Here is a 17,020-nt window from a genome sequence, read left to right on the forward strand (position 1 = left end):
CAACAAGGTCCCCAAGTCGCTAGCCGGCAGTACTTGGGGCAAAGACAAATAAACGTTGCTGGCAACATACAAGGCAATAGGCCGGCCGTTTTTAAATTACGCAGCACCAGTGTGGTCGCCGGGGACTAGTAGGACGCTGTGGATGAAGCTACAGACAACACAAAACACTGCACTTAGGATAGCGACTGGATGCCTTCGGATGTCGCCAGAATACCACCTGCGTGACGAGGTGAAATGCTCCCACTAAAGGAGCATAACAAAATGCTCTGCAAGCAGTTTCTAGTTGGGAACCGCAGACGTGATCACCCGGGTAGACAACTGCTTGCAGAAGAGCCCTCGCCCAGGCACGTCAGGAGCCATCTACGAACTGACGGATGAAGTCCAGAGTTTAATTAAGCAACCTGTGGACCCGTCAGCATATCGACATGCCCTGAATGGCATTTACAGGGAGTCAGTCTGGAGTTATGTAGTCTCCAGACCTGTGAATGCCGTTGCAGGCGCACAACCACCGGACATCGACGAGACGGAGCTTCATCTGCCTCGGGAGACTAGAACCACAATAGCCCAACTTCGCTCTGGCCACTACACACAGCTGAGCATATTCGACGCAGATGTGCCAAATGAGTGTCCGGCATGCGACTCGAAACATCTCTTCGTATGCCCGGAAAACCAGACAACACTAACGCCTTTGCCCCTGTGGACCGACCCCATTGAGGCTGCACGCTTCTTGGGGCTTCCGTTAGTGGAGCTTGACGACAACGACTGAGATATTAACCGATCTGGGCGGGGTTATTGTAGCCGCTACAACAACAACAACAACAACAACAACAAGTGCTATAAAGTTGAAGTTAATAGAATTTTGAAGTACCAAGAAGTAGGACTTGAGGGTAAATAAAATTTCCGCGGCAACCACAAAAATGCAGTTGCCAACATAGCAACTCAATTGCCAGCATTCAGTTGTAAGTTGCTATCTGTAATACCATTTCAGCCACTGGCAACGGAAGTTAGAAGTTAATTTTAAATGTTTGTATTGAAAACCGCTTGTAAATAGCTGAAATAGTGTTAATTACCCACTGTGAAAACGTCTCTTATTATTAAAGAACTGGAGGCTAAATTAATACCAAATGCACTAACTAAAAACTCGCATTAAATGTGCTTACTGTCGTGTCTGGCTCTTTAGAAAGCTGTTCTTCCTGCAAATTTTTGAGAGATTAAAAAAAGTTGGAAAATAGAAATGACTTGGGCTTAAATTTGATAAACAAACAAAACCCCCGGAGCTGACGGTATACGCGCTGAGCTTTTCAAAGCCGGCAGCGAAGAGCTAAGTCCTATCGAAAATACTGTATGAAAGGCTGAAACACTCCAAGAACTAACTGATTGACTTCAGTCATTGCAAATCCACCAATGATCAGATTTTTACAGTGGCCCAAAAGAGGAACCTTTATAAGCAAATCATTCTCACGACAGCCAGTTCTACGTACCGGAATGACTCGAGTTTTACCCGACCAAGGGCTGTAGTTTCGGCGATCTAATCCTCTTTAGGTCGGCGAAGTCTCTTAAACGTTGTTTGTCCATGGGCAAAATCTGCTCCGCATTGTGTTTTCATGTTTATTTGCACCAAAGTGCACCCAGCAGTCGCGGCCGTAAAAATAAAGGCTTTTTGATAAAAATGAAACGGCAGTTGCAGATTCCTTTTGATGGTATAAATATTTGCATTTAAATCACTTTTAATTACACCAGTCAACACGATTTTTGAGTCTGACTTCTACATGTTAAACTTTAGTTTCTCCTTCGCTAAAAATGAGGGAAAAAATCATTTTTTTAATCAAAGTTTTCTTTTGTAAAAACTAGAGCAATTTTTTAATTTTTCTGGAAAAATCACTAATTTTTATATATTTTTTTATAATTTTACTTTATATTATGATTAGAAAAGCTTTTGCTGGATGTCAGACTGTTTTATTTAAGATTTGTGATAAACAATAACGTATAAATGTAAAATAACAAGAAATTAATGTCTAAAAGTGAATATTTTGGAAAATTGAATATTGATCGACGTGAATCAGACAAAAGCAAACTTTAAGAACTAAAAATTAAAATTCAAGTGTTTTTAATGTTCGGAATGAGAATCTAAGCATGAGAACAGAAATTACTTTTCTATATACAATCCAGGCTTTTAGAAAAACTTGGCGTCATCAATTCGCCAGCCGACTGCCGAACAGTGTAATTCAATTAGTTAATAATTATTATATTATTTACGTGTACTTAATATTTCTGAAAATTATATTGTCTTTAAAAACCCTTAAAAAGAAGCAATTTTAACTTTGTGGTACCTTCATCTCCTTTTCGGCACTATTGTTGCAGTCCATTAGGCACAGTTTGAAATTTTGAAATTCCATCCTTGGCTGATATAGACATAAGCTACGTTTTTTGGGCAATGATCGGGATCCGGATAAAAATTTGACATGAAAATGCAACAACAACTATGTGATCCTGATAGAGATCTGGTTCAATATATGATCTGTTCTGTTCGTTTTGTTTTTTTGATGTAAGTTTGGCAGCACAGCCCTTTGTACTTGGTAGCACTAACAAGTGAATGTATACACAAACAGATGTTCGGCCATTTTTAAAAGCACTTTTCTTGAGCGGTGAATTAAATTGAACTTAAAATGGATAACTTTAATAAAATCCGTTGTCTCGAAATGGACTTATTAACCATTCAGTATTCGCATACGCAGAATCTCCAAGCAAACATGAGTTGAAAGTCGACTCCATATCGTTCAACGCCCTTTGGTATAAACTGGAGCGTTTCAAAATTCGACTGTAATGTAAGGAGCCTGGTTCTCCAGCGAATATGTCTATGAACATTTTATCCGCGTCAACGACTGGTTGCAACTGAGATACTTCGCCGACCTAAACGGGGGGTCGCCGGGGACTAATAGGACGCAGTGGATGAAGCTACAGACGACTCAAAACACTGCACTTAGGACAGCGACTGGATGCCTTCTGATGTCGCCAGAACACCACCTGCATGACGAGGCGAAAATGCTCCCAGTCAAGGAGCATGACACAATGCTCTGCAAGCAGTTTCTGGTTGGGAACCACAGACGTGGTCACCCAAACAGACAGCTGCTTTCAGAGGAGCCGTCGCCTAGGCACGTCAGGGGGCTTCTCTACGAACTGACGAACGAAGTCCAGAGGTTCATTAAGCAACCTCTGGACGCGTCAGCACATCGACAAGCCCTGAACGGCATTCACAGGGAGTCAGTCTCGAGTTATGTAGACTCCAGACCTGTGAATGCCGTTCTAGGCATACAACCACCGGACATTGACTAAACCCAACTTCGCTGTGGCTACTGCAGTAGGCTAAACTCATTCCTGAGCAGACTAAACGCGGATGTGCCAAATGAGTGTCCGGCATGCGGAGAGACCCCTCACGACTCGAAACATCTTCGAATGCCCGGAAACCCCGACAACCCTAACGCCTTTGTCCCTGTGGACCGACCCAATTGAGGCTGCACGCTTCTTAGCGCTGCCGTTACTGGAACTTGACGACAACGACTGAGATATTAACCGATCTGGGCGGGGCTGTTGTAGCCGCTACAACAACAACAATAACTGCTTGCAACTGCAGACTATAAAAATGCTTTCGGTTAAAGTATGCCTCTTTATTTGGAACTTCGCTGTCTCTTGTCTTGGCTAAAGAGGGTCACTGAACATATTCGTGGCCAATTGACTATAACCATTCAATCACTCTCCTTATTACTTTCCATGCGGTCGACTTAGACTAACTAAATAGATTTGCGATTTCCCGAAATGTATCGGTATTCGCCATATACCATAGAAGCATATATATCTCGTTTGGTGCTCCAACCTTACATAATCCACCATGTTCTTTGCTGGTATAAAAGGGGCTTGCACCATAGCGTTCTATAAAATTAGTAAATGGAAATATATGTGTAAGGGACCCAACAATTTATTAATGAATATTCTTATCAATTAAAATAAGAGCAGTCGAGCGATTTAGTCTAAAACGCCGCCTAAATTCGAGGTAACTATATTTGTCTATAACAGCAAAAAGTTTTAAATTTTTGCGCGCTCCTCTTCAATTTCTGAAGTGCTTATTGTACTTGAGGACGAATCTAGAAGATCTTCCGTCAAGCCGCTGGTGTTTGCTGATTCCGATGACGACGATTCACATGTCAGCTACGTTACACATAGTAAAATAAACTAATTTAATTACTGTAACTTCGAATATTAAAATGTTAACTTACTTCAAATAATTCCGCTTCCATAATTTCTATTTTTATTTTTCGATTATTCTTTTCTCTCAAGTAGCTTGTTTATATTTCTTCTTCTTACTACCAAAACAGAAGTTTAATATCAGTGCTGCCAACACCCATAAAAATGATCCGGATTGTTTCCGTGAGAATTGATCGCTATACTGAGCTGTATGACCCAAAGAAACTCGACTATAGATTACATGATACGAGACTCAGCATCCAGCCAATCACATCATCCCATGACTTTGTGCTCGAATTTGGCAGCACTGGCCTAGTGTATTTCGCAAAAGGTCTGAAAAGACTAGTATGTATGGGCTAACTATTTAAATTCATAATCCACCAACCGATAATTTTATATATTCATTAAAAGATAATTCGTCATAATAAATAAATTTGTCAAAATAAAAAAATATTAAATCAGAAGGATAAAATAGTTATGTGTTATTAATTCAAAAGTAAACAAAAATCTTGGTCTGGATAACTTTAGCTTATTATTCAAAAAGTAATTTTTTTTTAATTTTGCACTCATTTGTTTGATGAAAAAATTACATACATATATATCAATCGAAAGCAGTAAGCCTATAAAATATGTTAAACAAATGAGTGAAAACTACTAGTATTACCTACCTGTTTAAACCTGCCAACCCAATAGGTAGGCCAGGAAAAAAGTAGACAACCCAACGTTTTTCCATTCATAGGTTAAATACTTTCGATTGGTATATAATTTTTTCATTAAACAAATGAGTACAAAATTAAAAAAGAAATAAGAAAAAGAAATGGCCAGGATTTTTCAGCCAACCCACTCGCGAAATATTTGTTAACACGTTAAATTTCATACAAAATAGATTACATCTATTAATCAGGTGGGTGAAGGTCGTGCCCTTGTCGGATCTTAGACTACATATTATGTTTTTGAACTCAAGTTTTTTGTCGAAAGTGAAAATTTTGAAACAATCTTAAAGCATATTCACATTATCGCAATTTACGGCTCATTTGTAATTTATAAGCAAATCATGCTGAAATCAAGTAACTTCGCTTGGTAAAACCTGTCAATAAATTAAATAGAAATGAAATAATTCATCATATATCAAGAACCAAATGAAGAAAAAAAGATTTTTCATTTATTTTAGCCCCACTGTTGAGGAAATTTAAAAAAACTATTTGTTTTTTGAAATCAAGTACAAACCACACACTCGTACGTACACGTGCTATAGAAATTATGAAAGAAAATGACAACTGGGTTACTTGGTTTATGTGAAGTAATTTGATCGAAACAAAGTAATTTATGCTGTAATGTGAATATAGTTTTACATACATACATGTTCCCTGGATTGAGCCCTGCATGATTTTAAAACCAATTAAAAGTTGGCCGTAATAAGTTGGCTAAAAGTACGCTATTTTAGAAGTCGACTACGAAATTCACGACAGGGATGATCTCCCACGCGCTCAAGCGCTTGCATAATGCTCTCACGATTTTACTCACAGTGGAGCTTTGTGTCACGTGGAATATTGGGCCCTTCCAATTAGTCTGCCTGTTTACAAAATGTATTAAAATATAGTGTTTATCACACTTAAACGCCACCCACATGTTGACAAGTTTTGACTACAATTTTTTTATTATTTAATTTGAATTGTATTTTTTATAAAAACCGTATAAATCCAAGTTTCAAACTTTGTGCCATATTTGAAAGAAATCGATAAACTTTGGAAAAATTCGAGCTTTTTAATTCGATTTTTGAGGAAGACTTGAAGTATGCGGTTTTGTAGCTCATTCAATTTTAGTATAATTGAGTGCAAGTTTGAAGTAGCTAAGACTTACCGTTGATTTTGTCCATATTTTGTTAAAAAATAACTATATTTTTATAAAAAAATAACTCAAATGAAATAATAAAGAAATATATTCGCCTAAATATTATATATATAAAAATTTTGGGCCTGCGACTATAAGACAGTTTGCGTATATTTTTTTTAGCTTTAAAACGTCTGGCGGAAATTACCGCCCACGGAAAGCATCTGGAAATATTGAATTTTTATTTTCAACAATATTCTCTAAAACATCCGCTGCGGCCAATAAGATAGTAGCGAAATTCAAAATGATGTTGTTTGCAACTTATGCTAATTTATTTATTTTTAGTTATTTTCATTTGCAATATAGCTCGATCTGTAACAGAAAACACATAAATAAAAGCTTTAAAGCTTGCAAAAAGTTCACAAAAATTAATCAAGTGTTATGTTTTTTAAAATATTTTTTTTACGATCTGAACGATTTTCATCTCGCCTTTAATTTGGTAATTATTACTACCGATCGAGTAATATTTGCCAAAGTTATATCGGAAAAATTAGATACATCTCTGTATAAATAACTGCGAAATATAAGAAAACAATTGCAGAAAAGTTTTCCAGGGAGTGACTCTTTTCGTTCAAGCTGAATACGACGCCATATCGTCCAATTGGAGAGTATCAAGAGGATCTCCCCAGATATTTCAAAGACTATTGCATTTTCCTACAGTCTCTTTTTCACATAATGGAATTAACTAAAATACCCTTATCTTGACCAATTCCACCTCAATTATGCAAGCCGACTGAACATTGTATATTATTCTACTCGGAAAATAAGCGTATACGTATTTTTTTATTTGTCGATGTCACCAAATCTGCATGTTTCATGCACTTTTAAAAAAGGACTTATAAATTTTCGATTCTCACAAATCATATGTATTATTTCGTATGCACAGTTTTCATATGCACAATTTCATGGTGCCGGAGCAGATGTAGCCCTATAATCGAACAGCGTTTGATGGATATCGCCGACCTTATCGGGCTAGATCGCCGAAATAACAGCCCTTGGTCGGTTGAAGCCCGGGTCATTCGAGTGCGTAGAACCGGCTGTTGTCGGAATGAAGTTGTAGGTCATTTCATGTGGGCGACAACATCAAGTTCCACACCACAATTTGGGGAAGGTCGGCCAATCACCTAATAAAAACGTAAAATTAGTCAATATTATTGCGGCGTGTTAATATTTATTTGAATATTGTTATTGAGCTTTGTACTACGATTTTTTTCAAGGAAAAATGGAAAAAGCCACATAGTCAAAGCGGTAGAAGTTATAGCTGGGCCATTCCATTGTGACTAGTGGGACATTTTACTCCAGAATGTGGTCTATTGTGAATTTTAACTATGTCGTTGGAACTTATATAACGGCGAAAGATATTCTTTAACATAGAACGATAACTAATGTATAACATTGCTTTAAAAAAATACCAAACGATTTCTTAGTTTTATGTAAAAGAACTCTATTTTACGCTTGTGCACTCAAGGATGAGTTTTAGCCAAAGCACTTAATTTTCCCGAACGATGTATTTGTGTTGTAAAACATGAATTATACGCTTTCGTTTTCAATAAAAATGAGGTTTATATAATCTTCATAGAAATATTAAAAAATATTTAATGTTGTGGCTGATGGAACATCTCCTTGCGACTGGTGTAAAGTAATTATGTATGAAATAAAAGTTTCTATAGGCAAAAATTACAACAGCTTTCGATTTTTTTTAATATTTTCCCACAAGTTAATGAAATGTAGTCATTTAGAAAGAGGTTACTACTGAAATAGAGAAAATTAGGGCATATTTAAATTTATGTCGTTTTCCTCTTTATAATGGAATAAACCAGCTCCTATTTCGGAGATCACCATATCTCCTCATCAGACTTCTTCTTCTAGACTTCAGCAGGAATCGAACCCGAAATGAAGTCTGGAGGAGATGTGGCGATCTCAGAAATAGCAGCTATAACTTCTACCGCTTAGAATTTGTTGCTTTTTCCATTTTTCATAAAAAAAATATTCGTGGTACAAAGCGCAATAACAATATTAAAAAAAACGTAAAATATTTATTTTTTAGACCACAAAAGTCATAAAACATTTTTCATGCCAGGAAAAATATTAGTTTTACTTCCGTTAGGTAAAAACCTTATCTTTACCCACTCATTTACTAACTTGGTCACTAAGTAGTAAATGTGGAAAAGTTTCCTAGTTTTTAACCGACTTCCAAAAAAAGAGGAGGCTATCAGTTCGTCGGAATATTTGTTTTTATGTATGTTACCGCATAACTTTGGACCACGTCAACCGATTTCGAAAGGTAGTGTCTCAGAAGTGCTCCCATACTAATTTGGTTTAGATCCGATCCGATGGATCATGAAATACATATATATATATATATATATATATATTTTGTTTTTTAAGTATGTTTTTTTTTGCTAAAAATTACTTGTAGGTATATGTACATGCTATTTTATAAATAAGTAGTTATATTCTAAGTATTTGTATAACTTCATTTTAATCCATTCATAATTTTACTTTCGTCAATTAATTTCATTAAAGCCTCAAATTGGTGGCTGCGGAGAAGAAGGTGGACAGAATTCGGCATCATTACAGGCCGGTTTGTATAAAAATGATGTACATGTTGTTGTATCAACTAGTATGGCAGACGAGCAGCATAATTACCATACTGAAAATGAAGGTGGCTTTAGATGTGGCAGCGCTGGAGATGCATTAAGATGCTGTAGCTCGCCTAAAAAAATACAAACTTCTTCAAGTCTTGAAGGAACCAACGGTGAAGGAATATCCAATTTTAACAAAAACGTGAATGCAACTGAATCACTTATGAAAGGTATGCTTAATATAATAGTCCGGGGATCACACTAACCGTCGGCTGCTCCAGAAGCGGTGGATACGGCTGTGGGATGCCGTTAATCTTGTTAACATTTTTAATCGACTCACTGACGTCCTTCCCTCTAAGAGGCATTCTGCTGATTATAAATTTCTGTTTTTGTTCTCTTCAGACCATGATGTTTCGCAATTTCACACAATATTTTACAGGGACTTGAACCGCATGAAAAATTTGGTCGGTTCGGTTTGGTTCGGTTCAGCTGTACGAAGCATTTTTAATCTTTGGATTGGTTCGTCAAATGGTTTTTTTTTTATCTTTGTATGAGGGTTTCGGTTCTTTTTAGCGGTTCGAAAATTAAATATATATGTATTTATTTTATATGCTTTTTGTTATTTGTGGCCTTATAACAATTATATTCAACAACTTTATTGAGTTTGAGACCGTTTTTAATGAAAATTTTATGGAGAAAACCCACAAGCACAATTAAATTTATATTTATATTATTTTTATTCAGTAACAATCCTCCCAGCAATTGGGTTGTGCGCTAGATTAGGGACCCGCCACGTAAAAACCGCTTTCCAGTGAATAAAGAAAATTGCTGCTTTGGATTGAGTAGGCAATTCAGAAGTAAAGTCTTCCCTCGCCGAACGAAAACCATAATAGTCGCGCTATCGCGATAGTATCGTTTAAAGTAAGTTCAATTTTACAAAATAAAATAGGAAATTTTTTACAAGTTTAAAATGGTTTAAAAGGAACTTATTTATTCTAAGCTTCATTGCTATTTTACAAAAAAAAAAAAACACAAATAAAGTGTTATTCAATTGAGACATTTTGGTCCAACATTTTCACCAACAGTTCACGTTCATGATTTTCAGTGACGCATTTATCTTCTAATATTACGGTTTGGTGCTTGTCAGAAGGCAAGTTTCCATTGCTAGCTTAAATAACCTAGCAAAAGTAGTTTAAATTAAAAAACGTTTAAATAAACAATTGGGCATTATTCTCTGAAGTCTTCTGAAGAGAAGCAGAGTCTTCAGATTGAAAAATTTTGATTTCCATGGATTCTATGCCACTTCTACGAAAAGTCTTTTTTTCCTCATACAAAATACATGGGAAGCTTTGAGCGCTTTGAGCGACCTCTAAATATATTTTGATTTTAAAATAAAAAAAAAACAGGGGTATATTTTTTTCGGTATAGAACAATCCTAGGGGGTGAGAGCATTAAATTTCCGATTTTACTTTTCTCCCATACATTTTTGGACCACCCTAATGCAGAGTCGTTTATGTTGCCACAAGGAGCAACTAACATTGCTGCTAGCACTTACATTTGAATATGCATATTTATGTACATATATATATATGTGACCTGGTCTACGAAAAGGGAGCTTACGTGCGAAAACTAGTTTTCTGTGAAAAAGCTGTTAAAAGTAAGCAACTCGTTTCGTCAGTTTCTCATTATCTCGTTAATTGTTCTCCGCGCCGGACGTCCAGTAAGTGTTGTTGTTGGTCCAGTAAGTGTTGTTGTTGGTCCGGTAAGTGTTGTTGGTCGGAATATTATTATAGTTCATCGTGTAAGTTGCTAGTGTGGAACATTTCAAAAGTAACACTGAAGAATAAATTATATTTTGTCGTATTTTTACTCTTCTTTCTCTACATTTTTAGTACACTTCTAAGCAAGTTAGGATTTTCTGCTTTTCACCACGTGAAAAAGCATCTCATCTTCCATCCGAATCAACCAAAAAGTGAAAATTGATTTTTTGACACCTAAGCCCCCTTTCCGTAGACCAGGTCACATATGTATATAATTACGCATAAAACCCTGCTGCTATGTTTTTTCTACGTAAGTGAGCGCAATATTAAAAGCAGCAACTTTTATCCATCTATGTATATCGCAAAGCTCGAAAACGGCTGAACCGATGTTTTTTTGAAATTTCGGACACCTGCTGCAGATGTTCAAAGGATGGTTATCGGCTAAAAACAATCTCGAAATATAAAAGGGGCGTGGAATCTCGCTTGCGAACCGAATTTTTCATACTCCATATCTCTGGAAATGTTCGATGTAGAGTTCTGGAACTTGGTATGGAGATATACGAAATCCATCGCATACTCTTGGAAAAAAATTGGAGCTATCGGAAAAGGGGGCGTGGCACCCCTATACAAACCGAATATTCATACTGCATATCTATGGAAGTGTTCATGGTAGAGTAATGGAACTTGGTATTGGCGCATATGAAATCGATCGCATAATCTTGGAGACAAATTGGACCTATTGGAAAAGCGGGCTTGGCACCTCCCTTTCAAGCCGAATTTTTCATATTGCATATCTCTGGAAGTATTTATGGTAGAGTATTGGAACTTGGGATGGGGATATATGAAAAAAATCCCATACTCTTGGATACAAATTGGAGGTATTTGAAAAGGGCGCGTGGCACTTCCCATACAAACCGACTTTTTCATATTGCATATTTCTGGAAATGTTCATGGTAGAGTACTGAAACTTGGTGTGGAGATACATAAAATCAATCGGATACTCTTGCAGAGCTATTGGAAAAGAGGGCGTGGTACCTCCCATACAACCCGAATATTTTATACAGCATATTTCTGGAAGCGTTCATGGTAAAATTCTTGAACTTGGTACGGAAATATAGAAAGCAATCACATACTCATGGAGAAAAACTGGAGTTATTGGAAAAGGGGCGTGCCACCTCCTACACAAACCGAATTTTTCATACTGCATATCTCTGGAAATCTTCATGGTAGAGTACTGGAACTTGGTGTGGAGATATATAAAATCAATCGCATATTCTTTCCAAAAATTGGAGCTATTGGAAAAGAGGGCGTTGTACCTCCCATACAACCCGATTATTTCATACTGTATATTTCTGGAAGCGTTCATGGTAAAATTTTTGAACTTGGTACGGAAATATATGGAATCAATCACATACTCATGGAGACAAATTTTAGTTGTTGGAAAAGGGCGTGGCACCTCCTATACAAACCGAAATTGTGATACTGTATATCTCTGCAAATGTTCATGGTAGAGTACTGGAACTTGGTATGGAGATATATGAAATCAATCGCATACTCATGACGAAAAATTCGGACTATTTAAAAAGGGGGCGTGGCACCTCCCATACAAACTGAATTTTTGGTAATAAGTATCTCTGGAAGTGCTCATGGTAGAGTACTGAAACTTTATACGGGCGTGGCATCTCCCATACAAGAAGAATTTTTCTTATTGCATATCTCTAGAATTTTTTTTGGTATAGTACTGGAACTTGGTGTGGTGATATATGAAATGAATCGCATAGTCATGGCGAAAATATGGAGCTATTGGAAAAGGGGGCGTTACACCTATCATACAAGCCAAACTTCATACGGCATAGCTCTGGAAGAGTTCATGGTACAGCACTGGAACACTTCGTATGGGGATATATGAAATTAATCCTAACTCATTGAGAAAAATGGGCTCTTTAAAAAGGAGGCGTAGAAAAGTGCAAACGTACTGACTTTTACTTATCTTTGAATGTTTATATAATTCTTCTGCAGGTATATTTGTGAATAAAATCCCAAATGGCTGGAGGGATTTTAACAAAGTTTTGTGTGTGTGTTTGAGTGGGTCTTTGGATAGTTTAGTTTCACAATTTAACCCGCCAGTTGGCGCTGTAGTTGTGTTATTACTAAAAATCTTTTTTATGATCCGATTTGGTGAAGATTCAAAACATGTATCGGAATCGGTAAATGCAGTCCCATTACAAAAAACAGCTTCGAGGTGGTGCTGAGGTCGAGTTATTACTAAAAATCGACAAGTGATTTTCTCACTGCCGCAAATTTCAGTCTAATTCGACCTTTTGCACCATTGAGTATATCGAACTCTCGTGTGTTACGATTGGCCCAATGGACGTGATTTGCCAATATGTGACCTGGTCTACGGAAAGGGGGCTTAGGTGTCAAAAAATCAATTTTCACTCTTTGGTTGATTCGGATGGAAGATGAGATGCTTTTTCACGTGGTGAAAAGCAGAAAATCCTAACTTGCTTAGAAGTACAAAAACGTCACTTCTTCAGTGTTACTTTTTTAAATGTTCCACACTAGCAACTTACACGATGAACTATAATAATATTCCGACCAACAACAACACTTACTGGACCAACAACCACACTTACTGGACCAACAACAACACTTACTGGACGTCCGGCGCGGTGAACAATTAACGAGGTAATGAGAAACTGACGAAACGAGTTGCTTACTTTTAACAGCTTTTTTACAGAAAACTAGTTTTCGCACGTAAGCTCCCTTTTCGTAGACCAGGTCACATATTATTATGCTTTAAAGCTTCATTCGAAGAAACCAGGGATGAGTTATGCAGTGGTAAATCTCAAATTACCACCTGTCGAAATACCTTGAAAGCCAGTTTCACGAAAGCAGTTTAATGGAAGCTTATTTTTTTAATTGTTTTCAATATAGAACCTAACAGAAAAAAATCATTTTTCACTTAAATTGCTTTCGCGAAACTGGCTTTTAAGGTATTTCAGCTCATTTTATGTATGTATGTATATTGTATTTCTGTTGAATAAGATAAAGTTTCTAGGGCACATTCACTATAAATCCGGATCATTGTTGCCACCAGGGAACTTCTCATGGACATAACACGTTCGTTCGGCTATTTAAGGCGGCAAACGACCACCCAACGATGGTCTTAACCGATGAATGTGCCAGTACAAATCGTAAATGTGGATTGTTGGAGAAACTGTTGGACCAAAATGTTTAAGTTAAAAATCTAATTTTAGGCGGGACGAAGTTCGCCGGGTCTGCTAGTATATATATATATATATATATATATATGAATATATATATATATATTCAGTGACGAGCAAAACTGTAACATGGTTTAACACTTTTTGTTTCAGCCACCGCTATATTTCTAAGTTCTAACGACTTTCATCCTTTTGTTGTATATTCTTGTTGGTACATCCCTACTCCCTCTCTCATAATGTTTTGAAGTCAATACAACAACAATAAAAACCCCAGCAGACAAAACTGTAAATTAAGGCAGATGTTACAGTTTTGCACTCACTCTCAGTTTTGCATTTGACAGTCATCTTTTACTTAGTTGGAAGTCAGATGACTTTTTTTCGATATTATAATTTATTAAAGAAGTGATCACCAGTAAATAACATAGTTAATCAGGAACCATAAATGTAAATAATAGATTTACTGCGGAAAGGCGGAACCGCACGAAAAGTGGCAAACAATTTTGAAATTTGCTACTTGAAAATGTTAAGACTTAGAAAAAATATAGCCTAAGGTATTCCCAAGGACGAAGGAAGTATGTTAAAAAATATTACGGTACGATATCTATTACAGAAGCGCTTAAGGTATTAAACTTTAATGCAAATCAATAGACAGCGAGGCGAAGAATTGCCAAATTGAGCGCAAAGGCATCATAAAGAAGAAAGAAGCAAATTTGATCATAATACATGTGCGAGTGTGGCAGCATTTCGCTGCATCGCACGAAAACCCAACCGTTGCCTATTGGGATATGTTAGGCAATTCAGAATGCAATAAAAAACATATTTTTAAGTTTCAATTGAAGGTTATTTGGTCTGGCAAGACTAAATTAATCGCTTTCAATCAGATGGCCTGGCATTGTATTGGATCAAAGACCCAAATTAAGCCTAAGCGCATCATGTACGGCAAACTGTGAATCACAGTGGATCTTAATTGTTTGGCTGTATTTCAATAATATTGTTGGTCCGTTAGTACGCATTATGCGTAAGGAACAGTATCTGTTCATATTTCAACGAAATTTGCAAGATGTAGTCGAAAAATTAGAGTTTCTGCTGAAAAATCACCCAAAACATATTGCATATGTTCGCAAAGACTGGATACAAAAGCAAAAATTTGCTATTTTGAAATAACCTCCACAATCCGCGGATATGAATCTCGTCGGGAATTTGCGAAATCAACTAAAAGCACAGCTTAATAAGTATCAAAGTCCGTAAAATCGAGTACATGAGCTGTGAAAGCAAACTAAGGATATACCTCCAGAATTTTTACAAAGATACAAATAAGGTATGCCAAATCACATCCAGGAACTGAAACAGGAAAAAAGAGTACTGAACATTGTGTTAGTAGTTCTTTTTTTTTGTGAAAATTGTTAAAAAGTTCTTAAAAATATATGAGCGCAAAACTGTAACATCTGCCTTAATTTACATTTTTGTCTGCTGGTTTTTTTTATTGTTGTTGTGTTGACTTCAAATCATTATGAGAGAGGGAGTAGGGATGTACCAACAAGAATATACAGCAAAAGTATGAAAGTCGTTAGAACTTGGAAATATAGCGGTGGCTGAAACAAAAAGTGTTAAACCATGATACAGTTTTGCTCGTCACTGTATATATATTTATTTATATGAGAATTGAAGTCGGTTTTGTTTTTTGCTTAAAAAGTACTTGTTATATATTAGATTTTTCATACAAATTTACTAAAAATTCTAAAATAAAAAATAGAGACATTTTTTTTAGGACAGGGACACCCTAATCACCAAATTCCAGTACTCTATCGTGAAGACTGCCAGGGGTATGCAGTATGAAAAATTCGGTTTGTATGGGAGGTGCCAAGCCCCCTGCACCTAGCGGTATGAAATATACTTTACATCCGATTCTCATACCTACCATATATGCACACGAGATTTTTATATATTAGATAACACCGCTTAATTTTGTTTTAAACACCATAACTTATCAACGTTGCATGCTTTTAAGGTACATGGTTTTCGGATACAATAAGTTCAGTTTTCTGAACATCCATTCTGACTCAGCCACACACCCAGATTTATATCTGGCCAAAGACTGTCACTTCAGCAACACTCCCCAAAAACTCTTTGTGACATTTTTATGCCACTACAACAACAACAACACACATTTTAATTAAACTTGTTAAATAAATTATTTATATACTACTTTACGCTTTGGCAAAGAGGCTTGCAAAATAAAACCGTTTGTTTGAGTTATTGACGGCGGGAATTCTCAACAACTTATCTATCGATAGTGACTTGAAACCATCGATGGTCACGTAAAATTAAAACTATCGATACTGTCGATAGTACCATCGGGAGTTCTCCAGCTCTAGCGCATAAGCATGGTCAATGCAACATCCGATGAGGCGACTGCTGGAGTGTTGTATAGAAAGATTTTTCGCAAGATTTACGGTCCTTTGCGCATTGGCGACAGCGCGTACCGCAAACGATGATAGTTGGTGACTTCAATGCGCACCACTTTCTTTGGCATACAAGCCTGTCAAATGATCGTAGGGGCATAAATTTGGCTGAACAGATATACGATTCGACATTCCGCACAATGAACGACGACGCACCTACCAGGATTATGGGCCGCTGGAGCAGCTCGCCTGACATAACAATTGTAAGCGCTGGTCTGATAAACTGTATAACGTGGAGTACTGATAAGCAGCGTAATGTGACTAACGCCTTTCTCCCCATGGACAAACCAGTCGAAGTTGCAAGCTTACCGGGTCTCCCGTTAGTTGAGCTTGACGACAACGGTAGAGGGACACACCGATCTAGGCAGGGCTGAGTAGCCGCTACAACAGCAAGAACAACAACGAACTAAAATACAACCGCTCCGCTGGATTAGCTATGTCGTTGAATGGACACCGAACCTCCAGCTTTGAAAGTATTAAATTCGGAACCCGCTGGTGATAGCACAGGAAGAGGGACGCCACCACTGCGATGGAAACACAAAGTGGAGAAGGACTTGGCATTTTCCGATTGGCGCCAGGGCACAGGGGCTGAATTCTGAAACTGTGAGTTATCAAGTGTACACTTCCTCAGTCTGCGATTCAGCAAGTGTAGGAGTGAGTTTTAACTGTCAAACTTTTGTACACTTCTCGTCCAACTCACAGCATTTTATTCTGTGAGTTTTTGGTTGTGAGTTTTGCACTCTTCTTCTTCTTTATTGGCGCTGTAACCGCCTAAGCGATTTTGACCGAGTTCAGCAAAGCACGCCAGTCGTTTCTCCTCTGTGCTAACTGACGCCAATTGGAAACGCCAAGTGAAG

The 17,020-nt window shown here is 37.2% G+C and overlaps 1 protein-coding gene across 6 annotated transcripts in view; it reads left to right on the top strand.

The window, feature by feature from the left end:
- LOC118745662 (tau-tubulin kinase homolog Asator-like) overlaps positions 1-17,020 on the top strand; it is a 570,828-nt gene that overhangs the window by 257,679 nt on the left and 296,129 nt on the right. For all 6 annotated transcript variants that reach the window (XM_036479218.1, XM_036479223.1, XM_036479220.1 and 3 more), the window contains one exon: positions 8,656-8,944. In XM_036479218.1, the coding sequence (XP_036335111.1) occupies positions 8,656-8,944 (289 nt within the window). The remainder of the gene's footprint in view (positions 1-8,655; positions 8,945-17,020) is intronic.

Source organism: Rhagoletis pomonella, unplaced genomic scaffold, assembly GCF_013731165.1.
Source record: "Rhagoletis pomonella isolate Grant_MI unplaced genomic scaffold, Rhpom_1.0 Rhpom_scaffold_00009, whole genome shotgun sequence".
Classification (NCBI taxonomy): Eukaryota; Metazoa; Arthropoda; class Insecta; order Diptera; family Tephritidae; genus Rhagoletis; species Rhagoletis pomonella.